The following is a 27,888-nucleotide window of genomic DNA, read 5'->3' on the forward strand; positions in this document are numbered from 1 at the left end:
GCCCCCCCCACTCCCGTGTAGATCCCCTGCTCATTTCTTTCATGACACCAGTTCCATCTCAGAGTTTATTGATAACTAGGTATAATTAGGACTATTTACCTCAAAGAGCTCAGTAGGAGTGGAAAATTTAAGAATGCTGCTGTTTGGTGTGATCTATTTCTCACATTTTGTTCTTGGCGAGAAAACCTGTTCCCATTCTCTACCCTACCCCCAAAATTTGAAAATACTTTTAATCTTTCCATCTTATCCATAAAAAGTATTGTGAATGCAACAATGTGATTAGATCTTAAACATAATGTTGAGCAAAAGAAGTCAGGCACAAGAATACATATTGTATGATTTCATTTATATAAAATACAAACCAGGCAAAATTCACTTGTGCTGTTAGAAGTTAGGATAATGATTACAGTTGAGGAGGAGAGTGACTGGAAGGGAGACCAAAGGGGTTTATTAGGGTGCCGGTCATGTTGTTTACTGATCTGAGTGCAAGTTACATGGATGTGTTTGTGCAAATTCATCCAACTTTACATTTACATTTATCTGCACCATTTAGTAGGCATATTATACTTCAATAAAAAATAATAAAAAAACCCCCACAAACCCCTCAAAACCTACTATTGTGAGTATTTCCCAGGGAGGTACAAGGCATGGTGCTAAATGCTGTTAAGTGCTAGCAAGAGATTAGTGGTTGCTGGGGACTGGAGGGAGGGAAGCATGAGCGAATAACTGCTTAATAGGTGCAGGGTTTTATTTTGGGGTGATGAAAACGTTTTGGAGCTAGACAGAAGTGGTGGTTGCACAACACAGTGAGTGTGCTAAATGCCAGTGAATTGGTCATTTAAAAATGATTCATGTTATGTTCCGTGAGTCTCATCTCAACTGAAAGGTAAAATTGGTTCATTGAATGCAATGTAGTATTCTGGAATGGATCCTGGATCAAAAAAGGCCTTTAGTGGAAAAAGTGGTGAAATATGAATAGTTTGGTATTTGGTATTTTTCTGTTTTGACAAAGGTACCATGGTTATGTAAGATGTCAACATGAGGCAAAGTTGGGTGATGATCATATGGGAACTCTGCAACTTTTCTGAAAACTAAAATTGTTCTAAAATAAAAAGTTAATTAAAGAAAAAAAGAGAAATAGAAGGCCATGGACCACTAGAACAGGATCCTGGCTTTCATAAATTAGTGGTAAGATCTTAAGCAAGTCACTTCTCTCTGATGAGCCTCCATTTCCCATCAGCAAAAATAGAATTAGGTTGCAAAAGTAATTTTTAAACGATTTTTAAGTTTATTTTTGAGAGAGAGTGAGAACGAGCTGGGGATGGGGACAGAGAGGAAGAGAGAGGGTCCCAAGCAGTCTCCACACTCAGCAGGTGCTCCACCTGGGGCCAGATAGGAACCTGAGTCAATATCAAGAGTCAGAGGCTTAACTGACCCAGTCACACAGGTACCCTGATTTTATTTTATTTTTTAAGTAATCTCTACACCCAATATGGGGCTTGAACTTACAACCCCAAGATCAAGAGTCACATGTGCCACTGACTGAGCCCACTAGATGTCCCTGCAAATGCGATTTTACCTAGGTAAGGATGAAAACCTTCTCACCCTCCAAATCCAGATCAGAATCTCTAGGCATGAAGGGAGGTGGCTTACAAAAGATGAGATTTTTGCCTTAACCTAGTAAGCAACCTTCAAAATCTGGATACCCCTACAGGAATGATTAGGGTGTGCTTGGAAAAAACTGGTTGATAACCTCAGATTCCTCCCAGTCCTTTTAAGTAATCTCTACACCCAGCACGGGGCTTGAACTCACTACCCTGAGGTCAAGACTCACATATTCTACCAACTGAGTCTGCTAGGCCCCACTTCTGTAGTTTCAAGTCATAGTTCCCGCTCTCAGGAAACATGGCTTAGGTAGTCAAAATGTGCTAACTAAAACCATGTGCAAGGAGAGTTCTTTTGGGGATTCAATGACTGGAGACTTACACAATAAAGTAGAAATGGATTGGAATAGATGGTAAGGCAATCCCTCCTTAAGCAGGTTTTGTGAACCAGGTTTAAGTATGGATTTAACGGGACGCAGTGAGGGGCTGGAATACAGCTATGTTCCAGGAAGATCCACTTGGCAAGCAGTACACAGAAGCTAGCGCAAGCAGAGATGAGGCAAAAAACTGAGCTCAAAGGAAGCCACAGGAGTCCAGATGGGACTTGAGAGTTTAGCTCAGTGGTGCTCATGGGAGTTAAGAAAGGATGTTTCTTTTGTGGAAAAGGAAAAACCACCAGATCTAGTGACTACCGGGGTTGTACCTTTATGAAATATTTATAAATTCATGATTTAAAAAGTTCTGTACATTAGAGAATATAGCATTGTGGCTGAGATCACAAAGGTAACAGTTCTCCTTGATAGAGTTTCAGAGTTTATACTTGAAAGCATTTAGAACGGTGCCAGCCTCATAGTAGGGACTCCATAAATGTTGAGTTATTGAGCAACAAATGTTGAGTCATTGAGCAACTAATACCCATAGGTTGCCCAGCAGAGCCATGAAAACCTCTTGTTGTGGTCGAAGAGCAGCATCTGCTGGCCATCCAAGGTAACGCAGGATCCCGTGTTTACAAAGATCTGGGCGGGTCCACATGTCAAGAACTCTTTGAGGCAGGATCAGTGGGTCCTCCCCAAAAGCATACTATAAACAAGCAGGATGAAAGGGAGTCACCACTTTTAACAAGAATGTTCTTTATTTATACAAAGCATTATAATTTTCCTCAATAGTCTTCACTCAGTTGTCAACAAACTTTTGGCTGTATTCGTTTAACAAATTAACAGTGTCAAACTACATACACCTCACTACCTGTCAACCTCCAAGCGCTCAACTTAGAGACAAACAAAAAAGTGCTTGGGGCACCACATGTCAAGGGAAAAAAAAATAAGATCAACAGAGTTACTTTAGAAGCAGTTAAAGGGGTTGGCTTTTGGGGGTGGGGATTAGGATTCCTGAGCACCATCAAATTTCTGCCCTTTAAGCAGGTTATCAAAGTTTCTGGGTTGGCAGATGTGAGAAAAGGAGGGAGAGAGAAAGTGGAATGGGGAACAGAAGAGAGGCAGAAGAGAGACAGGAAGGGAGAAGCACAGAGGGACCAAATGTGCATAGAAGAAAGTTTGGGACTTGTCAGGAATTGGAAGAATGAAAAAACTAAAGCCACAAGCTTGGGAAATGGACTACAAGAAGAGAAAGCCTGGAATTTTATACCTTCCAGGAGGTGACGATAAAGCAATACAGTGGCAGGCAGTGAGGTGCAACTAAGACTAAACCATCTGTGTTTTTTTCCCATTTTGTTTTTGGGGGGTTTTTCTGTTTGTTTTGGTAAGAGTAAGATATTGGCACACTTGCTTGACTAACTCCACTCTACACTGCTGTTTTAAAAGCTTACGAGGCCAGAGAGCAGCCACCCCGGCAGGCCAAATGCCTACCAGGCAATATAGAGGGGCTGCAAGCCAGTGGGTCTGGGGAAATCAAAATTCAATGTTACCTTGAAGTGAAGAGACAACAGATTTCATTATTCTCCTATAGTCTTTTAGTACTTTCCTAAAGCTAAACCATTCTAACCACTTGTAATAAGCTAGTATTGCCATATCCTGTACAGTCACAACCGGCTGACCATGCTCAAAGCCCCAATTTTTCCTGAGCTTTGACTGCCTCTGTGATCTGGAACACAGCAGGCAGCATGGAAGTTATTATTACTTTTTTGGGGGGGGGGGTCAGAACGGAACTGGGGATCAAAAACTGCCTAACCACGTATGTAAGGAAACGGGAGAGATCAGATCGACTAATTACATTAGCCGCCCAGAATCCCTCTCGCCTAAAAGTCATTACCTTCAGACTGATTTAGCAACACAGGACCCTGCTACTCAGATGCTCTGACGGAAGCGCTGGTTTTGATGATGATTCAATCGTCAGTTTTTATTTTGATCTTCTCAGGCTCTTCTGGCTAAGACTACTCTGCCCAGCAGGGAAGAGCTTCTCACAAACGTACCACACGTCAGGGTGGTACTTTCCAGCGTGCCACAGTCTTCCCATCCCGTTAGTTGTCCACTTCCTCCTCCTCATTCGGCTCTTCTTCTTCCAGCCTGTCCTCGTCTTCATCGTTGTCCTCATCCCTGCTCTTGTCTTGCTCTTCCGAATCTGTTTTTTTGTCTTTGTCCTTCTTCTTTTGCTCTGAAGCTTCCTTCTTGCCTTTCTGCTCTCGCCTGTAGGCTGTAAGGAGGAAGGTGGGGGGTTAGGAGGCAGGGCTGAACCAGCAGACTGCAGCAGCTAACTCCACTGTATAACTGGAAAAGCTGGGGCAGAGAAGGAAAAATACAAATCAGATCTGAGGTGGTGCCAACGGAATGGATTCTGAGTCACGTCCAATACTTGTTTCCTGTTCTTACAGGGACCCAAGAGGAGAAGACTCAGGGCCAGGTGAGCAGGTGACACAGGATGAACATCTACTTGGCTGAACAAAGAAGAGGGTCATTACCTTCCAGAGCTTCTTTCAATGGGGTAACGAACCGCTGGAACTCCATCTCTTCCATGGCTGAGAGCACGTCACTGGCATTCAGTGTCTTGCGTTTCCCTTTCATTGCAAAGTTGTTGGCGCTGAAAAAAAAAAAAAGACAAAAGGGTTTCAGGGGCTGTCAGACCCCCTCTTGCCGCCTATGGGGTGGGTGGAAAAGGGGCACCAGAGGTGGTACGGAAAAGCCTAGATCTCAGATGCAGGCATTTTTTTGTGACGTGGTTAAGTCCCTCCCTTCCCCGTACAAAAGGGTTAAAGCAAAGCAATTTTGTTGCTTTAGTTTGCTTCAGACCTTGCAACAACTGGATGAGGGCTGAACTTCCCCGCACGGGGGTAGGACACGATTACTGGGGTCTGGGCCCCAGGCCGCGAACTCCGGGGGCCAGGTCTCTGCGACCCCCTTACGCCTCAGCCCAGCTAGGTTCTGGCTAGCTCAGCCTGCCTCACCAGGAAGTGGCGTACAGCACGAAGACGCTGGCGGCGCGGGAGATGGCGCTGCGGGCCTCCTTGGAGATGTTGACACCGTCCGGGAGCTGGAAAAAGAACGTGGGTGAATAAAGCTGCCGGCCCAGGACCTGCTTCCTCTGCTGCCCGCTCGTCCGGGCCCTGGCCCATCCGCCCGCCGAAGCTGCTCACCGCCTCCTTGATGATCCTGGTGATGACGGCATTGGGCAGGTTTAGGTCCTCGGGCCTCTCCGCCATTGCCGCCACCGGCGCCCGCACCTCGGTCTCAAGCGTCTTCTTCAGGCCGCTACGGCGTCCGGACTTCCCGCGTCCCCGCAGTCTGACCCAAAGAGGCTTCCGTCCCGCCCCACGTTGCCCACACGGTGTCCCACAGTGCCCCGCGCGCCATAGCCTCCCTCCTCACCCAGCCCCGCCTCCGCCTCCGCCTCGAGTCGTCCAAGGATCCGAACTTTCCACGCCGCTACGGTTTTGGCCCGCCCGGGCTTCCGTCCGACCCCACGGGGACTCCGTGTCCCTTCCCATGCTCGTTTCTCTGCTTCACACCGCCACCACGTCTGGAGCCTTCTTATCGGATCAAGTATGGCTCACTGGAGCTTCCGTCCCTTTCCCACAGTGCTCTGTGCCGCTGCCTGGCAACGGCGCTGCCTGGCGGCAAGAGTGGGAGACCGAGGCTAGGACCGAGCGGACGGGGCGGGGCTCCTCTTCCAACGGAAGGCGGGGCCTGGAGGGCGGGGCCCCGCCTCTTCCGCCCGGTCTCTTGAGGGGACCGGTTTTCGGAGTGCGCTACGGCGTCCCGACAGTTTGGCGTGGCTTTTGGTAGCGCGGCCTTCCGAGGCCAGACTTTCCCACTTCTTTTTTGCGGAACGAAGCGGGTATCTTTTTTCGATTCTACGGGACCTGATGTCCATCTTTAATCTTTTCACCCCTCCCAACTTTGTAATCGCATTAAGGATGTTTGTCGCCTAGAATTGTTGAACGCAGACTTCTTTGCCAGTACAGCCCTAACGCTGGCGACATAGAAATGGGCATGACTAGACCTCGGACCTCAGTTCGGGCTTGTCAGGTAACGAAAGGGCAGTAAGCAGCCGGTGTAAGAATAACGCGACAGTGCCTTCCATTCAAAACCAAGCCCTGTTAAAATTGTATTTATTTTTTAGTTCATTGAATTGAGGATCATACATCTTTCCCGGTCAAACACATTACCATGGTTTTGCAGTGGTTTCTAAGTTGTATCATTTTCATGTACGTAGAAACTGTCCTCGTTCCCACTGAGCACCAATGTTTTTTTTTTTCCCTTGAAACATGTTCTCACGTCACCCTTAATGTTCCTGCTTTAAAAAAAAATATATATATATATATAAATATATATATTAATTAATTAATTAATTTATTTGTTTAGAGTAATCGCTACAGGCAACAACCTAGGGCTCAGGCTTAGGATGGGAGATCGAGAGTCGCATGTTCTACCGACTGAGCCAGCCAGGCATCCCAATTTTCCAGCTTTTGACAGAGACATGAGTGTGGAGATCTACTTCCTTATCATGAGAAAAACAAGAGCAACTGCAATGATAAAGGGCAACGGAAGTAGCATTGGTTAGAGATTATAGGGTTTGGTGGCTGACCTCTCCATCTGGATAGAACAATAGGTCTGGTTTAAAGCTACCAGGAGACGCTTAGCTCCATCCAATTGCTATCTAGTCAGAATTGGGACCACCGTGTTGTCAAGTATTTTGATCTTTAAGAGGAACCAGAAATCTGAACATTGTGGACTATTTCCATTTTAAAAAAATGGCTCAAAGTGCAGACCAGACAAAACAAGTCATGGGACAGGTGTGATCCCATGCCAATAGGTCACTATCTTTGGTCTAATTTATAGGCTCTTCAGAACAGGGACTTATTTTGAAATGCTATTTTTTTTTTTAATGTTTATTTTATTTTATTTTTTTATTAAAAAAAATTTTTTTTTAACATTTATTTATTTTTGAGACAGAGAGAGACAGAGCATGAACGGGGGAGGAGCAGAGAGAGAGAGGGAGACACAGAATCCGAAACAGGCTCCAGGCTCTGAGCTGTCAGCACAGAGCCCGACGCGGGGCTCAGACTCACAGACCATGAGATCGTGACCTGAGCCGAAGTCGGAAGCTTAACCCACTGAGCTACCCAGGCGCCCCAGAACAGAGACTTATTTTGTTCATTACTGTTCTCTATGCCTGTAACAGGTCCCGTCACATATTTGGCAGTCAATAAATGCGTTGAATAAAAAGAAGAAGAAATTGATACTGTCTTTGAAAAGTTATCAGGGATCACGTGGTAGTGATTGCCTAAAATATTTCCGGAGAGAGAAAGATGATACTACTCATCGAGCCCCTATTGTATATGATACATAAAAGTACATTTCCTTTAATGCTCTTCAATTCTACTTTGAGATTTCCCATCCCCTCTTTATATGAGGAAGCAAGCTGAGGGAGGTGAAGTCACTTGCCTAGGACCATACAACCAGTAAATGGAAAGCCAGAGGCCTCTGATGTGACTGCAAGCCTACTGTCTTGATGTTTGAGTAAACCCACTCATTTCTGGTGGGTATTTTCGTTGCCTGTTTGAGAATTGGAGCATCTTGAAAAATGAAGCATGTTTTCCAAAGGTTCAAGCCATCTAAAGGCATGTCAAGCACTTCTGTGACTGCCTTGGTTCTAATTTGATAAGGCTTTTTGGAGATGGTGGTATCTTCTCCTTAATGATTAATGAAGGGGAAAAGGAAAGGATGCTAATATTTAATTTTGAACTCTATGCTTTTTTCAAATTTATTTTTCTTAAATACAAAACAGCTCTAAATAAGGTGAGTTTAGTCAGCCTCGCTTCTTCCTTATAAGACCTTTTATTTTTTTATTTTTTAATATTTTTTTATTTTTGAGAGAAAGAGAGTGAGCAGGGTGGGGGCAGAGAGAGAGAGAGAGAGAGAGAGACAGGATCCGAAGCAGGCTCTTTGCTGACAGCAGAGAGCCCGATGTGGGGCTCGAACTCACAAACCGTGAGATCATGACCTGACCTCAAGCTGGATGCTAAACCTACTGAGCTACCCAGGTGCCCCACCAGATCTTTTCATATCCATTAACTAATTTTTATAATGACTCTGTGAAATAGGCTTATCCTCATTTTACAGATAAAGAACCTGAAGCTCAGATTGCTTAAGTGCCAAGTCACTCAGCTACTAAATGGCCAAGTAGGAAACGTGAAGTCAGTTGGCTCCAAAAACTCTAGCCCCCTCCATTTCATGCTGAGCCGTTTTCATACTTGCTTGTTAGCCAGGCTTCTTTTTATTTTTTTTTTTATTATTTTTTTTATTTTTTATTTATTTTTTTTAACGTTTATTTATTTTTGAGACTGAGAGAGAGACAGAGCATGAACAGGGGAGGGGCAGAGAGAGAGGGAGACACAGAATCGGAAGCAGGCTCCAGGCTCTGAGCCATCAGCCCAGAGCCTGATGCGGGGCTCGAACTCACGGACCGCAAGATCGTGACCTGAGCCGAAGTCGGACGCCTAACCGACCGAGCCACCCAGGTGCCCCGCCAGGCTTCTTTTTAAAAAATGTTAATTCTAAAATACTTAACATGCAGAGTTATATTAGTTTCAGGTGTATAATATGGTGATTCAACAATTGTATACATTTCTCAGTGCTCATCACAATATACTCTTAGTCCCTTTTACCTATCTCACCCTTCCCCCACCCCCCACCTCCCTTCTGATAACCATCAGTTTGTTGTCTACAGTGAAGAGTCTCTTTTTTGGTTTGTGTCTTTTTTTTTCTTTGTCCGTTTGTTTTGTTTCTTAAATTGCATATATAAGTGAAATTAGATGGTATTTATCTTTGACTTTTTCAGCTCTCTTATCATTATAGTCTCTAGATCCATCCATGTTGTTACAAATGGCAAGATTTCATTCATTTTTAAAAAATGTGGGGAGCAAGTGGGGGAAGGGCAGAGAGAGAAGGAGCAAGAGAATCCTAAGCAGGCTTTGTGTTGTCAGTGCAGAGCCTGATGCAGGGCTCGAACTCAGGAACCGTGAGATCATGACTTGAGCTGAAATCAAGAGTCGGATGTGTAACTGACTGAGCCACCCAGGTGCCCCTTATTCTTTTTAATGGCTGAGTTGCTTGTTACCTAATTTTTTAAAAATATTTATTCATTTTTGAGAGAGAGAGAGAGAGAGACAGAGTGCAAGCAGGGGAGGGGCAGAGAGAGAGAGGGAGACACAGAATCTAAAGCAGGCTCCAGGCTTTGAGCTGTCAGCACAGAGCCTGATGTGGGGCTTGAACTCATAAGCTGTGAGATCATGACCTGAGCCCAAGTTGGATGCTTGACCAACTGAGCCACCTAGATGCCCCACTTGTTACCCAATTCTTAATTATCCTATGACCATCACTTATGTATATGGGTTCAATAGAAATATTTTATGCTTTGAGTCCAAATTAAGATCTGGATGTCACGGCTAATGTATAATATGCTCTAATTATGTGGTTGTTGTTACTCTAGAGGGCTGGAAAGCTGTGCGATTGGCTTTTGTCCCAAACCAGTTGTAGCTATGGACTTGCCAGATGAGAGCCAGTGGGATGAAACCACCTGCAAGTTGGCTGTTTGTCAGCATCCACAGTGCTGGGCAACGATCCGCCGGGTTGAGAGGGGCCACCCTCGAATCCTGGGCCCTCCCTGCAAAACAGCTCTGAATAATGAAGGTGAATTTAGTCAGCCCTGCTTCTTCCTTGTAAGATCTTTGAACTATTTTCGCTTGGCTCCCTTTTGACATTTTACATGTTTTCTTGTCTTTTTTCTTAGACGAATCCCCAGTGCTCACCATTGTAAACATCTCAGATTCCTGCTTCCGGGCCAAGAGACTTGCTCATGGTCATTTCTCAGGATTTACCTTCACCAAAGCTCCCTCTTTATTGTGTCAAGGTTCAAAGTTTGACTCCAAATTTCAAGGCAGGTAAATTATCATGGAGTCTTCCCTTATGGGCCTCCTATCTCAAAATTCTGAGTGACTTCCTTGATCCATAGACTCTGAGAAAGCTAAATTAAAAATAAAACACCAGTTCAGGGCATCTGGGTGGCTCCAGGCTCATAGCCTGGAGCTTGCTGCGTATTCTGTGTCTCCCTCTCTCTCTCTCTCTGCCCCTCTCCAGCTCGGGTGGTCTCTCTCTCTCTCTCTCTCTCTCAAAAATAAATAAATTAACTTAAAAATAAAAAGGCCACTAGTTCAGTTAGAGAAATGGTGAATAGGCAGTGGGAAACAAAAGGAAAGCTTTATTTTTATTGTAGGACTTGGTTAAAATAGGGTTATATTAGTTTGCTAGGGTCACTGTAACAAAATACCCTAGGCTATGTGGCTTAAACAACACAAATATATTTTTTCACAGTCGAGAGGCTAGAAGTCCGAGAATAAGGTGTTGGTAGAGTTGTTTTCTTCTGAACCCTTTCTCCTTGGCTTGTAGGTGGCCTATGTCTTTTTTTTTTTTTTATTAAAAAAATTTTTTTTTAATATTTATTTTTGAGAGAGAGACAGAGCATGAGGGGGAGAGGGGAAGAGAGAGAGAGGGAGACAGAGAATCTGAAGCAGGCTTCAGGCTCTGAGCTGTCAGCACAGAGCCCGACGCAGGGCTCAAACTCACAAACTGCGAGACCATGACCTGAGCTGAAGTCAGACACCTAACCGGCTGAGCCACCCAGGTGCCCCTAGGTAGCCTATGTCTTAACATGATCTTTCTTCTGTGTGTCTTTGTCCCAATATCTTTTTCTTCTTTGTTAATTAAGTGCTTAATTTTAACTCCAATATAGTTAATATTATTATTATGTTAGTTTCAGGTGTACAATATACTGATTCAACAATTCTGTGCATTACTCAGTGCTTATCATGATAAGTGTACTCTTAATCCCCTACCTCCTTTTCTTAATAAGAGCACCAGTCATTGGATTAGGGCCTGTAGACAGGCCTAATATGACCTCACTTTGCCTTAATTACTTCCTTAAAGACCCTCTCTCCAAATACTGAGGGACTTAAATTCTGGGGTACTGAGGGTCAGGATTCAACATAAGAATTTGTGGGCACAATTCAGGCCACCACGGGGAGCACCTCGTCAGCCTCTGCAGGTCATCAGAAAACTGTGTCCACACATACTCTCTCTCTTGTCTTTTATTTTTAGGTATGAAACTATTTGTAAGCTCTTGAAGGCAGAAACAATGGTTTCCTTTTGAATCGCCCACAGAATCTAGGCTCCCAGTTAGTGCTTGCTGATAGGGGAAGCGAAGGGACAGACGTCTGTGGAGAGCTTAAGACTTGTTAAATTCGAAACCTTATGGCCTGGAGTCAAGGCACTCCTGGCAGTCTTTGTACCGGTTCATTTTCTCCTGTTTGATGTAAGCAACCTTTGGTGGCTTCTGGTGGGCCAAATGCCGTATGGGAAAGGGTAGGACTACTTTCTGGTTCTCTAGGACTTGAACCTCGGGAAGAAGATGGCTTCTCCCAGCCAGGGCCTATGGAGGCAAAGGCCTCGACGTCACTCATGTCGTCACTCATTGAATTCACAGATGTATCTTAGTGGGGGCCACTTTGCTGGGCTCTGGGGATTCAGTGGTAAACAAGATTCAGTATTTTTTTAAGTCTTTTATTTTTGAAAGGGGGAGGAGGGGCAGAGAGAGAGGGACAGAGGATCTGAAGCAGGCTCTGTGCTGACACCAGTGAGCTGATGCAGGGCTGGAATTCATGAACCGCGAGATCATGACCGGAGCCGAAGCTGGACGCTCAACTGACGGAGCCACCCAAGCCCCACAGCAAGATACAGTCTTTACCCCCAAAGGGCTTTCAGCCCAGCCGGGGAGGCGGAGAACCGTTCCGTGTGCCGAGAGTGCCGAGAGCAGCACCCCTGGGTGCGTGGAAGCACACAGGAAGGGTTCCTCAGGGCACCGTCTTCTGTGCAGGTGGTACCTGTGCCTACCCCTGAAATTTGGACAGTCTGGTGAAATGGGGCGTTGCAGGTGGGAGGTGGACGTGAAGAGTGTTCTGGACTACAGAAATAGCATATCCAAAGGCCAGGAGGCAAGAGGAAGTTCTTTAGGTATGAGGAAAAGGGTCCGTCGTGTATGCAACATAGAGCAGGAATGGGAGGGTGGGCAGAGGTGAGGCTAGGGAGCTGGAGAACAAACAGCGGCCAACATCACATAGATTAGGCTCAGGAGTTGGGTCTTTATCTTATACTTCCTTGGAATATTTATTCGTTCGTACACTTAATGTGTTTTAACAAATAAATATAGTGCAAGTGATATGAAAACGTAAGGGGACAGTATGTTTTTGTGGTAAATATGCATTACATTAAATTTACCATTTTAATTGTTTTTAAGTGTACAGTTCAGCAGCATTAAGTTCATTCACAGTGTTGTGCAACCATCACTACAATCCATTTCTAGAACTTTTTTTTTTTTTTAATTTATATCCAAATTAGCATATAGTGCAACAATGATTTCAGGAGTAGATTCCTTAGTGCCCCTTACCCATTTATCCCAACCCCCTCCACAACCCCTCCAGTAACCCTCAGTTTGTTCTCCATATTTAAGAGTCTCATATTTTGTCCCCCTCCCTGTTTCTATATTATTTTTGTTTCCCTTCCCTTATGTTCATCTGTTTTGTCTTTTTTTTTAATCTTTTAAAAAAAAATTTTTTTTAACGTTTATTTTTGAGACAGAGAGAGACAGAGCATGAATGGGGGAGGGTCAGAGAGAGAGAGAGACACAGAATCCGAAACAGGCTCCAGGCTCTGAGCTGTCAGCACAGAGCCCGATGCGGGGCTCGAACTCATGGACCGCAAGATCATGATCTGAGCTGAAGTCGGACACTCAACCGACTAAGCCACCCAGGCGCCCCTGTGCTGTCTCTTAAAGTCCTCACATGAGTGAAGTCATATGATTTTTGTCTTTCTCTGACTAATTTCACTTAGCATAATACCCTCCAGTTCTGTCCACGTAGTTGCAAATGGCAAGATTTCATTCTTTTTGGTTGCCAGAATACTCTATTATATATGTACATACCACATCTTCTTTATCCATTCATCCATCGATGGACATTTGGGCTCTTTCCCTACTCTGGCTATTGTTGCTAGTGCTGCTATAAACATGGGGGTGCATGTGTCCCTTTGAAACAGCACACCTCTATCCCGTGGATAAATGCCTAGTAGTGCAAATGCTGGGTCGTAGGGTAGTTCTGTTTTTAGTTTTTTGAGGAACCTCCATACTGTTTTCCAGAGTGGCTGCTCCAGTTTGCATTTCCACCAGCAATGCAAAAGAGATTCTCTTTCTCCACATCCTCGCCAACATCTGTTGTTGCCTGAGTTGTTAATGTGAGCCATTCTGACAGGTGTAAGGTGGTATCTCATTGTGGTTTTGATTTGTATTTCCCTGATGCTGTGTAGAATTTTTTTTATCATCTCAAACGTGAACTCCGTACCCATTAAACAGCAACTCCCCACTCCCTCCTCCCTCTAGCTCCTGTTAATGTCTATTCTACTTTCTGTCTGTATGAATTCGCCTACTCTAGCTACCTTATATAAGTGGAATCATACGATATTTGTCCTTTTGCATCTAATTTATTTCACTTAGCATAATGGCTTCAAGATTCATCTGTGTTGGAGCGTGTGTCAGAATTGCATTCCTTATTGAGGCTGAAAAACATTCCATCGTACAGAAATACCACATTTTGCTTATTTAATATGCTTTGAACGTTTACATCAAAGGTACTCAGTCAACTTTTATTGATGGCGACATAGCTCTCTGTGGCTGGAAAGACGGAGGCATAGGCTCTGAATTCAGTTTGATGCAACAAACAGTTGTGAAGTGTTTGCGGTGTGCAGTGTCTGGGAGCTGTTCTAGAACAAAGAAGCAAGCACAACTTAAGGGAATGGGGAGACCATACATTCACTCAGTGAGTACTAAGCCCCGAGATGTTCTGTGGATGAGCACAAGGCTTTTCCTCATAGCACCGACTGTCGTCCCAGTAAGTTGTTCGTGTCTCTGTGTCATGTTTGGAAACTCTTATTTTTTAGGCCTCGGAAGGATCTACCTGACAAAGATTTCACCCACTATACTGACAGGTCTCCTAAGGTAAATCATAGAATTAAAAAGGTACTCCCTCAGCATTTTCTGTTTACTAGTGGGGATAAAATACTTGTCGTTATTTAACATTGAGGATGACTAGAATCTGAATGATGACAGTGATAACTAACTAACATTGGGCCCTTAGTATATGCTAGGCTCTGTGCTAATGCCTTTCTTTACATACTATACTGTTTCCAGAAATCCCAGACACAAGTGGGATTGATCTGTGGCCGTTTGGCATAGGTAAGACTTTCCTGTCTGTGTCCTACACAGAGCATGTTCAGCTACAAAGTAAACCCTGGCATCTCATAGTGCGGGGAAATTAAAATGCTGGAATGTCACACCCAAAATGGCCTTTAGGTCATCTACTCTGATAACTGTCAAACTTTTTTAACTATGACCTCCAGTAAGAAATACGTTTTGCAACAGAATAGCATAAAACGACCCTTACCCTAAGTATGAGTGATGTTCTTTGATAGTTTCTGTCCTATTCTATTTTATTCTCTTTTAAAATTTATTTATTTTGAGAGAGAGGGAGAGCACAAGCACATGCACCTGAGTGTGAGGAGAGGAGAGGCAGAGAGAGAGGGAGAGAGAGAATCCCAAGCAGGTTCTGCGCTGTCAGTGCTCAGGGAATGCTACCCTAATGTCACAGGGAGGCAGGGGACTCTTCGCTTAAACATGCTCACTTGTGTAGAGTACCCATTCCGGTGTCTGGTTTCGTGAGGCAGCATTATAAAGACGATTTAGGGGTGAGAAATGTCTTTTTGTCATCTGCACCACCATCCCCTTTAGGTTAGCCTGATAATTCAGTTCTTAAGCCAGTTCCGAATGCGTCAGGAGCTGCTACCTTCAAGCCATATGTAGGCTTCACGTGTTTCTCTTAGCTTTCAGTGCTGAATCTGAATGAGACACGAGTTCCCAACTCTCAAGATGTTAGAAATATGGTTGTCGTCTGGATCCCAGAACAACCAGAGAAGCGTGCGAGGTGAGTGTTGTGTCTAGAACGTGGGGGCCTTCAACTCTTGTGTTCTGCAAGTCCCCCCCGCCACCCCTCACTGCCCTGTGCGGGCCTCATTTACGTGATCTCCTTTTTAGCCACCTCAGTGCAAGTATCAGGAGGCCACGTAGAGAAGAAGGTCATGGTCTCTTGTATTTGCTTCTTGCTCCACTGGGGTTCTATTTAATGCACTTTGTGTTTCATGTGGGGGGGGGCTTCTCTACATCAAATCATGGCCGTAAATAGCATGCAACATAGAGCCCAGTGTGTTTGTGGGGTCTAAGAAACAGATGCTTCCTGACTATCAGTTTTTTTATTAGTCATCCCCAGCTAGTGGAAACGTTTTCAGTGAAGCATGTGAATGTTTGGTCTCAGCCCCAAGTCCCGGCTCCGTGGCACAAAGTGGATATTGGGTAGAACCTATGTGCAAAGCAGAAGGATCATTTGGTGAAGGCCCAAAGGCTTGGCAATGCCGATAACATTGAAAGGCAGTGTTTGGGTTTTCTTTCATGAGTGCTGAGGCTTTCAGATCCTTGTTAAGTGACTGTTTAGATGTGGTGTGACTTAAGAATCTTATTTCATTTTATTACTTTTCTTTTTTTTTTTTTAACATCAGATGGGTACTATGCTGAGGTTGTAACAAATTTTGAGGGAAGCACCTGAACTACAAAAGGATCTTATTCTCTTTCCTTTTTTTTAAAGTTTATTTATTAATTTTTTTAATGTTTATTTTATTATCTTTGAGAGAGAGAGAGAGAGAGAGACAGAGCGTGAACAGAGAGAGAGAGAGAGAATCCTAAGTAGGCTCTGTACTCACAGTGTAGACGCGGGGCTGGAACTGACAGACTGACGCGAGGCTGGAATTCATGAACTGTGAGATCATGACTGAGCTGAAATCAAGAGTCAGATGCTTAATCAACTGAGCTACCCAAGAGCCCTCATTGTTTTTTGTTTTTTTTTTTTAATGATCCTATCAGAGGGGCGCTTGGGTGGCTCAGTCGGTTAAGCGGCCGACTTTGGCTCAGGTCATGATCTCACAGTCCGTGAGTTCGAGCCCTGCGTCGGGCTCTGTGCTGACAGCTCAGAGCCTGGAGCCTGCTTTGGATTCTGTGTCTCCCCCTCTCCCTGCCCCTCCCCTGCTCATGCTCTGTCTCTCTGTCTCAAAAATAAATAAAAACATTAAAAAAAATTTAGAAAAAAGTTCCTGTCAGTGATTTTGCATATATGCATTTGTGTGTGTGGGTATGTGAGTGTGTGTGTGTGTGTGTGTGTGTGTGTGTGTGTGTGTGTGATGTAAACAAAAAGCCCCTAAGGGTTTATTTCCTTTAATGTAAAAAAAAAAAAAAAAAAAGGCCCAGTTGTGGGTGGGCCAGGGCTGGTATGTCAACTCCATGAGGTAATCAGAAACCAGAGCTCCTTTTGGCTCTCTGGTCATCATCCTTAGCCCATGGGTTTCATTTTCTCAAGGTGTTTCATGGGGGCTTTTAAGGTCTAAGTTGACTGCTAGAGCTCCAGCCATCATATCCATGTTCCAGGCAAGGAGGAGGAAGATGACAGTATAAAAAAATACTTGAGTATCTCCTCTATGGTGAGCAGTGAGAATCCAGTGAAAAACCAAATTGACTTTGGTCCTTGACCTCCTACAGTCTTAGGGTGGTGGTGGGGGATTCAGACCTTACACGCATCACCACACCTAAGTGTATAATTACTCATTTAGATTAATGCTATGAAATCAAATAACGGGACCATATGAGAGAATGGTAGGGAACCTAATTTAGATGTAAGGTTAGGTCTTGATTTTAGCAGCTTCTGGGTAGTTGATCCCTTTGGACTTCTAGCCAGCCATCTTTGAGTACTGAATAGAGGATGGAAATCTTCATGGTCACCATTCACAAATACCCGTGGTGCTTCTGTTTAAGACGGCTGGGAATAAGTTGTGGTTTTTCTTGTTTCAAGACCAGCTGAGAAGAAGTGCATTGTCTCCAGCCAGGATGGCAGAATGAACTGTGTAGCTGTAAGTTTGAGGTTTTGGTCAAACCTTTATGATATTACTCTGTACAGAGTTTTGGTTATTTTATTTCATTTTTCCTTTCATCTACATTCCCCCTTTCTCCGTTCTTTTTAAATGAACAGAATCTGCAAAAGAAAACCCCTCTTAAGGAATAATTACCAAAGCATTTTCTATTCTGAGACTCTCTTCTCTACCTCCTCCCTGTAGGAGGGTGAAGAGTATCTTGAAGAGAAATTAGGAGGAAGTGTTGGGTATTCAGGGGGAATTTTTGGCCGATTAAAGACAAATCCCCAGTGTGACAAAAAGAGAACTTCAGTGGACTAGGGGTTATAATGGACTTGAGTTTCTCATTCTCATGCCACCCCTTATGAGTAATTGTAACCCTGAGTAAGTCACAGAGCGGGAAGATTCCTCTATCTGGGAGAGTATCTCTTGCTCCCTGTTGTTCACTGCTGAATCCCCAGCCCCAGCCCCGTGCCTGGCACATCACTGGCCAACAAATACTTGTTCAGTTTTCTCAGTGAATGAATTAATAACCTTTTGGGAAAACGAAACAACTAGTCCCTGTATGATCTGAATTCAGCAATAGGATGGGGAGCCAGGGAGCGAAAATGTGGTGGCCCTCACAGTGCAGAGGAGGGTGCTGCTGGAGTGGGTCTGGAGACCAGGGGTTTGGCTTGCCAGGGTTGTGTCTGGGAGGCTGGGATGTTCATGGGAAGGAGTGGCTCTGAAAGGAGCGCTTTGTCTTCGCTGTTGCTTTTCTAGAAAGACCATTTTCTCTATAGAAAGCAGAAAACAGAAACGCAGCTGGGACCTCCAGGGATGAATGTGCCTCCCCCCTTGCCAGTACACAGTTTTGAGCAACTAACTTCAGAGTCCATACCTTCCTGGAACCAATTTGACTTGGAACCATTACCTCAGGATCTGTTGAAGAAGTGAGTGTCCTGTGAGCCTGTGGTAGAGCCAGAGCACCTGCTCCTCTCTGAAGCAGAGAAGGGGCTAGTAGCCTGCTTATTCTGAGTAGGGACAAAACTGTCCTCTTACTTGTGCAGTGAGTTCTTAGACTTACCGGTGTGCCACCATTTACCAAGTACTTACACTTGCCAGGCCCTGTGCTAAATAAATAAGCACATTATGTATATTCTCTCACTTGAACCTCCACGAGAACTGTTACTCTCTTCTGACTTAAAAAAACTTTTTTTAATGTTTATTTACTTTTGAGAGAGACAGAGTGTGAGTGGGGGAGGGGCAGAGAAAGAGGGGGAGACAAAAACTGAATCAAGCTCCAGGCCCTGAGCTGTCAGCACAGAGCCCGATGTGGGGCTTGAACTCACAAACCGTGAGATCGTGACCTGAGCCGAAGTCGGACGCTTAACCGATTGAGCCCCCCAGACGCCCCCCCCTTTTTGTGTTTAAAGTAAGCTCTATGCCCAATGTGGGGCTTGAACTCATGACCCGTAGATCAAGAGTTGCCTGCTCTGTGGACTGAGCCAGCCAGTCGCCCCCCACTCTCTTCTTTCTATAGATGAGTTATGGGTAAGTGGGAGGCAGAAGGGAAATGTGGTTTGGAGTGAGACAACCTTTGGATTTTGCCTTGAAACTTCCTGGTTTTGTGCATTGTGGTAATTTAACTCGCATCTTACATTTCATTCCCTTGTTTGCAAAATGGGGGTAAGAATGCCTGTCCTCAGGGAGCTGAAAACACCTGTTGGTACAGGTCTTTTCAGGCCCAAAGTGGAAAATGTATTCAGATTGGTAGCCCTTTTCATCTCTTTTTCCTCAGCCACACTCTCCAGGAAGAACTGTCGCTGACTGTCTGGCTGTCTCTGTCCCCTTCAGCCTTTTGCCTGATGAAGGGAAAACCAGGCCTTCTCTGGAGATGAAGACGCAATTGGCCATGATGAAGAAGAAACTTGCCCTGGAGAAGAGCCAACCTGACAGTGCCATTTCTGCAAAGATGTTTTTATCTGTGCACCGCCTCGCCCTGCAGGTAAGAGCCAGGGGGCCTCAGAGAGGGATGTCTAGATGCAAATCCCAACTCATTACTTTCCAAGGCTGGAGGAGGCGACTTTCTATTCTTTCTCTCTATCCTTTCATGCTGGACCCAAGCCCCATAGAAGGGCTGGGCTGTATGTAGTGAAAGCAAATGTATGGAGAGGGGCTTGAGGACAGCAACATTCTCTGTGTCTTCTGCACTTCCGCACCGTTTCCTCTCTCCATAGCTCCTGGTATGATGTTGCCTGCACTGGGTTCTCCAAAAGTGCTCGTTGGCTAGATGGGTACCTGCATTTGAGGGATACATTTTGGGAAAAGGAAAGAACTTCAGTAGAGCTTCTCTTCTTCTTCCTTTTCCCCTTCCCCTTCCTCTCCTCCCGCCCCTCCTCCTTCCCCTCTTCCTTCTGCTCCTCCTTCCCCCTTCTCCTCCTTCTCCATCTCCTCCTTCCCCTCCTCTTTCCCCTCCTCCTCCTCCCCTTTTCCTTCTCTTTCTCCTCCTCCCTCTTCTCCTTCTCCTCCTCCCCCTTCTCCTCCTCCTCCCCCTTCTTCTCCTCCTCCTCCCCTCCTCCTTCCCCCTTCTCTTTCTTCTCCCCCTTCTCCTCCCCCTTCTCCTCCCCCTTCTCCTCCTCCTTCTCCTCCTTCTTCTCCTTTTCCTCCTTCTCCTTCTTCTCCTTCTCTTCCTCCCCCTTCTTCTCTTTCTCTTCCTTCTCCTCCTTCTCCTCCTCCTCCTTCTCCTCCTCCTTCTCCTCCTTCTCCTCCTTCTCCTCCTCCTTCTCCCCCTTCTCCTCCTCCCTCTCCTCCTCCTCCCTCTCCTCCTTCTCCTCCTCCTTCTCCTTTTCCTCCTTCTCCTTCTCCCCTCTCTCCCTCTCCTCCTCCCCCTTCTCCTTCTCCTTCTCCTATGACTCCTTCTTCTCCTCCTCTTCCTTCTCTTTCTCCTCCTTCTCCTCCTCCTCTACTTCCTCCTCCTCCTCCTCCTCTCTTCCTTTTCTTCTTTTTCGTCTTTTCCTTCTTTTTCTCTCCAGAGACCAGCATTGAGATATCCTGAACATTTGAAGAAATTGTGTTCTAACCTGAACACAGAAGGTAGATTTTCTGGTGCTGTCAGATCCTCAGGTACTGTTCCCCCTCAGCCCACAGTGCTTATACTTGATCTTGGTCCCAATTTTGTTATGTTTGTGGCCAGAGTCATACAGGATCACATGTAGAACTCAGGAAACTGCAGTTTCAGAAAGCAGCCCTCTTCCCCGCACCCCCCCGCCCAATGGCTTGGTTCTGACAAAGGGGTTGTTGCCATTGTGGAGCAGGGCAGAGCAAGCAGCCCAGGGGCTGGTGGGAGCTGTCAGGGAGAAGAGGACTGAGCCGGTGCTCTGGTCACCAGGTCACAAGCAGCAGCAGCAGCAGCAGAAGCAGCAGCAGCAGCAGAGGCTGGTGAAAACACCACCTAAGAGACAGGTAGAGGGGCAGTGAGGGGCGCCCTAGGACTGGCTGGGTCTGGGGCAGGGGCGCAGCCTGGAACAGGAAGGGATGTATGAGGTGTCCACCTCCCTGTTCTCTGTCTGGTTGCAGATATTGACTTCCTTCTTTTAGACTCTTTCTGAAATGTTTTCTTCACTTCCGAAGGTCCTAATTCAGTTCCTCCTCATGTGGGTTTCAGGAGGCTAAAAAGAAACCCAAGAGCGATCCAGGGAGCCCGAACATTTTGCATAAACGTTCAGGTGCCATGGTTTATGGCCCACGCCATGGTAAGGAGAATGTGGGTTTGGGAGGGACAGAATCTCAGGACGTAGCCGAGGGCAGGAAGAACTGAACTTGTCCGTCATCTTGGGACCTGCCTTTGTCGGGCATTCGGAATTCTTCTTGGAACGTTTTGGCCGGGCTACCATACATCATCCTTCCATCAAACGTTTACTAAGGAAGCAAGCTAGGCCAGGTGTCTTTTTCATGTGGGCATTTGAGAGATGACCATGAGCATGAGTCAGAGGCATCTTTCCTCATGTCTTTAGAAAAGACAGAGTGATTTGAGGATGAAGAGCAAGCAAGGAGGCAGGAAAGAGCCAGGGCCCCTGATTAGCCCCCAGAGAGTTCTAAAGAAGCAGAATCCAGGGCCACTTCCCAGCTACACGTTAGTTCCTGGAGGCTTGGGTTGAGATCATACTATCTAGTCCCCTGTAGGAGGCAAGTAGCCGATCTTGATAGGAGATTCTTTCCCTCTGGTGTTCATGCTGGATGCGAAAAGAGATATTTCCCCCCCTTTTGGAGTCCTTATCACGTGTCTGAGCTGAAGGATATACTTACCCGGTCTCTCTGACATTGCTCAGTTTGAGTGCAGAAAAAAGAAAGAAAGAACAGAAGGGAGAAAGAATGCCCTGAAACCTTAGAAGATTCTTGGTGCCCTATTAAGACTGGACATTGCTGATCGTTTCAGCATCAGAATTTGCTCTCCAGCCCTGGGGCAGTGGGAGGGTCAGGAGAGCTGTTTCCTGAGAAGAATGCTTCTCTCTCTCGGTTTATTTCCCATCCCATTGAGCTCTCAGATGCCAACAGTGGCCTGTGACCTGAATTTCTAGGAAGCTTCCTGACCTTCATGTGGGATGTAGACAGAGCTAGGGCTGTTGCCCAGGGTGGGGCTGACTGGTCCAAGGTTAGCTCCTCATCTGGGGTGATCAGCACTGCCCTGAATTCATTTAAGTGCTTTTCGTTCCTCTTCCTGATGCCTCCAATAGGTGATTGGGTGCCCCCCCCCCTTTTTTTTTTAAGTAGGCTTCACACCCAGCATGGAGCCCAGTGTGGGGCTTGAACTCACAACCCTGAAATCAAGACCTGAGCCACCCAGGTGCTCCTGTTTTTAGAGCAGTGGCCTGTCCTCACCGGGTTGAGAAAGGTTTATGGAAGAGTTGATTTTTGCGTTGGATCTTGAATGTGTGAGCGTTTTACTGACATGAAAGAGAATTCCCAGAAGTGGGAATAGCTTTAGCAGAGGCATCTTGGAGGAGTGTGGCTACTCAGGGAACACAGCAGTCCATTGTAGCTGTCGGTTATTTGAGAGAGAGTGATGAAATGTTGGGCTGAAGAGGTAGGTGGGAGCTTGTGTAGCCTGCTGAGGTGTTTGACCTTTGCTCCAGGTCGTGGTGCTCCCCCTTGACTGCTCGCTGAAATCAGCTGAGGGGCTTTTAAATCTCAAATACCCAGGATGCACCACAGACCTATTAAATCAGAAGTTCTGGTGTTGGAACCTGGGCCTCAGTAAATGGAACCCCCAGTACTCCCAGTGTGCAGCTAGGGTGAGAACCAGTGCTGGTAGGGAGCCAACAGAAGTGTTAAGCAAGGGAGTCTCTTGTTTGGCTTTGCCTTTTAGCATAACATCTCTGGTGGCAGCTTGGAAGATGTTCATTTGGAGGAAGGGAATTGAGAAAGGGAAGGGCGGATGCATTCAGGGACTAGATGGGGAAACGACTGACGCAGAAGAATCCTAGAACTAGAGCTTTTGGAAGGGAGGGGTTCCATTTTTGGAAGTGAATATGGAGACATTAGGGTTGATACCACAAGGTAAGAAGAGTATTCGTAAACTGAAAACCTAGGGTTAGGGCTTCTTTCGCTGCTAAGATGTGCAGATACCTGCCCCTTAGGTTTCTTGGAGGAACTCTAATTCATTGAGCATACACTTGAACTTAATCTCTAATTCTTTTTAAAAAATTTTTTCTTTTAACATTCATTTATTTTTGAGAGACAGACAGAGTGTGATTGGGGGATGGGCAAAGAGAGATAGGGAGACACAGAATCTGAAGCAGGCTCCAGGCTCTGTGCCATCAACCCAGAGCCTGGCGCGGGCCTCAAACTCACAGACCAAACCGTGACATCATGACCTGATCTGGAGTCGGATGCTTAACCGATTGAGCCACCCAGGCTCCCCGATCTCTAATTCTGTAGTAGATGTGGTCACAGTCCCAGGTGAACAGATTCACAGGTAGAACTCGGAGGCCTAACTCCCTTCCACCTCCTCTAACCTGTCTTACCCTAGACAGGGTAGGGACTTATAGACTAGGGGTCACCTAGAAGCCCAACAATGGGATATAAAATACCAATAAGCAGAGAACTGAATTGGCTTTGTGATCACTAGGTCACAGAACTCTGCTGGGTTGCAAAAGTGACCAAAAGCAGCCACAGTGGATGAAGTTAGAAGGACTCACCTTGAAGCAGGTAAGAGTATGGGAGCCGTTCTGCTGGGGCCCTGTTTCTGTTATCTATTCTTGTAGAACAGACCACCTCAAAGCCGGAACTGCAGTGGTTGATCATTTCTCGTGATTTTGAGGGTTGACTGGATGATTTTTCTGGTGTTGCTTGATGTCATTCAACACAGTTGCTTTCAGCCAGTGGCTGGGGTGGGGCTGTTGGCCAAATTGCCTTGGTTCTCTTCTATGAGGCCTCTCCGTGGCTTGTTTGGGCTTCTTTTAAAAAATTTTTTCTTAATGTTTATTTTTGAGAGAAAGAGAGAGAGAGAGAGGAAGAGACAGAGTGTGAGCGGGGAAAGGGGCAGAGAAAGCAGGAGACATGGAATCCAAAGCAAACTCTAGGCTCCAAGCTAATAGCACAGAGCCCGATGTGAGTCTCAAACCTACAAACCGTGAGATCATGACCTGAGCTCAGATGCTTAACCGACTGAGCCGCCCAGGCGCCCCTCACGAAAGCATGTTCTTAAGAGATGGGGCTGAAACTGGAGCAGTGTCACTTCTTCCATATTTTATTAGTCACAAAATCACAAGCCCAGCCCAGATTCAAGGGGAGAGAAAACGTACTCCGTCTCTTGGTGGGAGGGGCAGCATGTGCATGGAGGAATTGGAGGAATTGTTGGGAGCCACCTTTGGAGGCAGTGCACCCTAAGCTGACAGGTGGGAATGCAGAAAAGTGGGTTCTGGCTTCATCTGGTCAGTCTAGAGGGCAAAGAGTGTGTGATACACGCTTCTCTCTTTAGTCTCAGGAGGTGGCATTTTGTCCTGTCTTAGATGCTAATTTTTCCAAGAAAAGCATCTTTTAGAAAAACCCTTACTTTCCTGAAGTCTTGATTCAAGTTTCCTTACACTTACTCTAACGAATTTCAGGATTCCACAGAGAGACCACAGATGAAGAATTCTCTGGATTCCTTCCCCAGTAAGGATGGTAAGTTCCTAGGGTGGAGGAAGCTTAGTAAGTCATTTAGGCCCGGGAGAGCTGAACTCCTGTTGACAAGGATGGTTCACCTCCCTGGAAGCCATAGTCCTCATCCCTCAGAAGGGTCCTAATGACACGCAGCCCTTCCTTTTCTGTCCTGCATTTGGCACAGTTGGGAGAGGGCTGCGGGTGCAGCTAATGGCTGGGTCTTCTTTCAGATCCTGAATTATCTAAGACCAAACCCTCTAACAAGGACATCAGCACTCAGGAGGACGCTGTGCTGGAATCCCAAGAGAGGAGCCCAGAGGACCTTTCAGATGGTACATCTAGAACAAGGTGGAACCCTGAGCTCAAACTACTGAGGATTCTTCAGGCCACTGACGACGAGGATGAGGAGAACTAGCTCTTCAGGTCAGAGAGTGGAGAGTATTTCAAGACTCTGCAGGGCAGTCTTACTCCAGAGCAGAATGCTTGGAATCCTGAGGACAGTGACCTTGGACATAAGGGCAGAAAGCAGAGGGGACTTCTGCTCCCTGGAGGCTTTACCGGGGCCTGACCATAGAGATTCTGCTTTTTTCGTTCACTTCTCCTTGCCTCTAAAATAATTGAGAAAAAGCCTCATTCTTTTTAAACTTAGATTGTTTCTCTTTCATTAGGAACAGAATAATTTTAGTGATTAAACACAACTGCTGCTTAAGCAAAAGACTCATTCTGTTTCTGGGAGGAGGGGAGACATGTTTCTGCTCATCTGTTTTCTGGGTCACTTTTATCTCCCCTCTGAAGCTCTGAAAGGTTTCCAGTTAAAGGAAGATGAATTTTGGGACTCCTGGCTAGCTCAGTCGGCAGAGTGTGTGACTCTTGATCTTGGGATCGTGAGTTCGAGCCTCACGTTGGGCATAGAGATTACTTTAAAAAAAGAAAAAAAGGGAAGATGAATTTGGCCTGTGAGACACCCTACTGTGTTCCCAGCTTTTCCTCTCATTCTCTGGAAATGGTTTCTTTTAGAGATGGCACCCAATAATCATTTTCATATTAACCTGAAAGAGTCTATAAAGGTCTAGTTTCTAAATTATTGAGTCTGTAGGAATGTTTCAGTGATACTTGTAAAGACTCAGAATTTCAGAGTCTCAGGGGACCTTGAATTTGGTCTTTGGAAGGATTTTTTTTTTTTCACGTTTTTGTCCTTCAAGTTTTTATTTATTTTATTTTTTTTTTAACGTTTATTTATTTTTGAGACAGAGAGAGAGAGAGAGAGCATGAATGGGGGAGGGTCAGAGTGAGGGAGACACAGAATCTGAAACTGGCTCCAGACTCTGAGCTGTCAGCACAGAGCCCGACGTGGGACTCGAACTCAACGGACTGTGAGATCATGACCTGAGCTGAAGTCGGACGCTTAACCGACTGAGCCACCCAGGTGCCCCTCAAGTTTTTAATATAGGAAAATTTCAAGATTACCTAGAAGCAAAGAGAATGATATAATGGAACTCTCATGTACCCAGTGTGTTAGATATGGGCAGTGAAGGCCTTTACCCTGGGCCATGAGCTGGGGCAAGGGTAGCTGGAATCCATTATTCTCACCAGCTCTGCACCCAGGGTCAAGTCTCCTTCCCATAAGGGGGAGCTAGGTGGAAGAAGAGAACCCCCACTATTGTTGGTACTCGCTAGCACTTAACTTCAGCCACCAGTAGCTGGGGGCAGGATGAGAAACAATGACATTTTGTTCCTCTTGGGGAGAGAGCCCTCTGTCTTGGGGCCGGGGGAGGGAGGCCTGTGTCCATGGGCTGCAGCAGTCTGGAGTGGTTTCTGTCTCACTGAAGTTGGGGTGGGGCATGGCTCTAGGGTCACACAGCATAGACTCTGTTCTTACTGAGATTTTGTGGATTTTCTTGAACAAATGTTTCTTCATGTGCTGTATGCTGCTAAGGCCATTTTCAGAGACATAATCATTTAAAAAAATTTTTTTTTAACGTTTATTTATTTTTGAGACAGAGAGAGACAGAGCATGAATGGGGGAGGGTCAGAGAGAGAGGGAGACACAGAATCCGAAACAGGCTCCAGGCTCTGAGCGGTCAGCACAGAGCCCGACACGGGGCTCGAACTCACGGACCGTGAGATCGTGACCTGAGCTGAAGTCGGACGCTCAACCAACTGAGCCACCCTGGCGCCCCGACATAATCATTTTTTTAAAAAAATTATTTTCACCAGTTTCACTGGACAGCACTCTGCGGAGCATCTCACGCTGTTATGCCAGAAGGGGGAATTCAGGACTGGGTCTGACATCTTTCTGCAAGAGAAACTTACCCCTCATCAATTATTTGGTTCCCCTAAGTACAGTTTGTACAAAGAAAGGCAGATTAAGTGTTCAACTCTTTTTTAACATTTGTCTCAAAACAGACCAAATTAGACAGCTAAAACTGCTGCCTACCCATTCCTCTCTTCTAAGCCAAATCAAAATTCTATGACACAATTTGTGTTACTAGACTGATCTATACTTAGCTGAATCTTCATAGTGAGAGGAATCCAAGAGGCGTTATGTGGGCTGTTTTCTGAAGATAATTATTTCCCAAACATACGTTACATTGCAGAATGACTTCTGTGGGCTAACTTAAAAATGTACACATTTTTTCAATTCCTTAGTCTCCCCTCAGACCTGTCCACACGAGCAAACCTGACTCCCAGTGGCCAGTAGTGTGGCTGAGGATGGGGCAGGGCTTTGCTCTCATTTGCTCATTTTATCTGAAGACTCAGAAGAGAAATTCTAATTACTTTATTACCAGTTCAACTACTTAGTAAAGCCACTCACTGCAGTTGGCACATTCTTTTCAGATTTGTTCATGGGTACAGAGTTCCCTCTCGAATCATGACATTTTGAGTGAGAAAATGTTTGCTATTTGAACACCGGCTTTTGCTTCTATTTTCAAAGGGAAGAAAACCATTTGCAGGCTGAAAACTGTTTCTCCTTTGTTCTACCTATCCCTCAAATCACAAACAGAATTTAGGGCTTTTCAAGGCAGTGTATACCCACCGTTTTTGTTGGTTCTCTGGCCAACTCTATAGATAGATGTGGATTGTGTCCATTTTACAGACTAGAAAACAGGCTCAGAATCCAGGGCTGATGATAACCCATTTGAGGCCTTAGTGAATTAGGAAAAAAAAAAAAATGCACCCTTTATGACACTTTACTACCATCTGTTGAAAAGTTATCTCAACGAGTGTACAAATCTACAATGATTACAGTATGATCGGCACCCCGAGAGTTGGTCCACAACCCTCGTCACAGTACCTGGGGGCCTTGCAGGAGAGGGTAAGTAATTTGCCAGAAATCAAAGGCCACCAGGTGATGGGGGCTGGGCTTAGAACCTGGGTCCTCGCTCCTCTCATCCACTGGACTCTGATGCGTCTCTGATTCCCTCTCTTTAACACACAGCAGAGCCTGGGGCTTTGATCAGAAGCCGTCTTTAATCAGAAAGGAAGAATGAGACCATGTATAAAAGAATTGACTGAGGGGAAGAAGCTCTCATCAACGCTTTGCATCAACCTCTCAATGTTCTGAGGGAAGAGGATCCAGGTAACTGTTGCCAACT

General features: G+C 45.6%; 3 protein-coding genes across 8 annotated transcripts in view; 2 read left to right on the plus strand and 1 right to left on the minus strand.

Moving 5' to 3' along the window:
• Window positions 1–2,717: 2,717 nt before the first annotated feature.
• POLE3 (DNA polymerase epsilon 3, accessory subunit) lies at window positions 2,718–5,380 on the minus strand. Its single transcript, XM_060608944.3, has 4 exons — window positions 5,191–5,380; window positions 5,002–5,087; window positions 4,519–4,637; window positions 2,718–4,253 (listed from the first exon to the last, which is right to left on the minus strand). Exons 1-4 carry the CDS (start codon window positions 5,254–5,256, stop codon window positions 4,081–4,083), a joined length of 444 nt encoding a protein of 147 aa, XP_060464927.1. The 5' UTR covers window positions 5,257–5,380; the 3' UTR covers window positions 2,718–4,080.
• On the plus strand, window positions 5,366–27,817 carry CD4H9orf43 (chromosome D4 C9orf43 homolog). 6 transcript variants are annotated; one of them, XM_060608938.3, is made up of 15 exons: window positions 5,626–6,082; window positions 9,549–9,748; window positions 9,849–9,999; window positions 14,102–14,159; window positions 15,041–15,141; window positions 17,110–17,167; window positions 17,930–18,099; window positions 19,004–19,154; window positions 20,182–20,272; window positions 20,538–20,611; window positions 20,814–20,901; window positions 23,277–23,356; window positions 24,256–24,313; window positions 24,523–24,715; window positions 27,735–27,817. In XM_060608938.3, the coding sequence occupies exons 2-14, from the start codon at window positions 9,598–9,600 to the stop codon at window positions 24,705–24,707; spliced, it is 1,416 nt and encodes a 471-aa protein (XP_060464921.2). In that variant the 5' UTR covers window positions 5,626–6,082; window positions 9,549–9,597; the 3' UTR covers window positions 24,708–24,715; window positions 27,735–27,817. The 6 variants fall into 6 exon arrangements, with proteins under 6 accessions (XP_060464920.2, XP_060464921.2, XP_060464918.2 ...); XM_060608935.3 differs by having other exon boundaries at window positions 27,732–27,816; XM_060608937.3 differs by lacking the exons at window positions 5,626–6,082; window positions 27,735–27,817 and adding an exon at window positions 5,366–5,596 and having other exon boundaries at window positions 24,523–25,059.
• Window positions 27,774–27,888, plus strand: part of RGS3 (regulator of G protein signaling 3) — a 140,074-nt gene continuing 139,959 nt past the window's right edge. Inside the window, exon 1 of the mRNA XM_060608921.3 lies at window positions 27,774–27,872. The gene's annotated coding sequence lies outside the window, so the exon portion shown is untranslated. The remainder of the gene's footprint in view (window positions 27,873–27,888) is intronic.

This window comes from Panthera onca, chromosome D4 (assembly GCF_046562875.1).
Source record: "Panthera onca isolate mPanOnc1 chromosome D4, mPanOnc1 haplotype 2, whole genome shotgun sequence".
NCBI lineage: Eukaryota > Metazoa > Chordata > Mammalia > Carnivora > Felidae > Panthera > Panthera onca.

Bases quoted from the DNA above. Each gene is read 5' to 3' on its own strand.
- POLE3 (XM_060608944.3), bottom strand. From the start codon at position 5,256: ATGGCGGAGAGGCCCGAGGACCTAAACCTGCCCAATGCCGTCATCACC. The intron at 4,638-5,001 runs GTGAGGCAGGCT...TTTTTTTTTCAG, and splicing joins GTGCTGTACGCCACTTCCTG to CGCCAACAACTTTGCAATGA. The intron at 4,254-4,518 runs GTAATGACCCTC...TCCTCCTTACAG, and splicing joins ATTGAAAGAAGCTCTGGAAG to CCTACAGGCGAGAGCAGAAA.
- CD4H9orf43 (XM_060608937.3), top strand. From the start codon at position 9,598: ATGGACTTGCCAGATGAGAGCCAGTGGGATGAAACCACCTGCAAGTTG. The intron at 9,749-9,848 runs GTGAATTTAGTC...CTTTTTTCTTAG, and splicing joins AACAGCTCTGAATAATGAAG to ACGAATCCCCAGTGCTCACC. The intron at 24,314-24,522 runs GTAAGTTCCTAG...GTCTTCTTTCAG, and splicing joins TTCCTTCCCCAGTAAGGATG to ATCCTGAATTATCTAAGACC.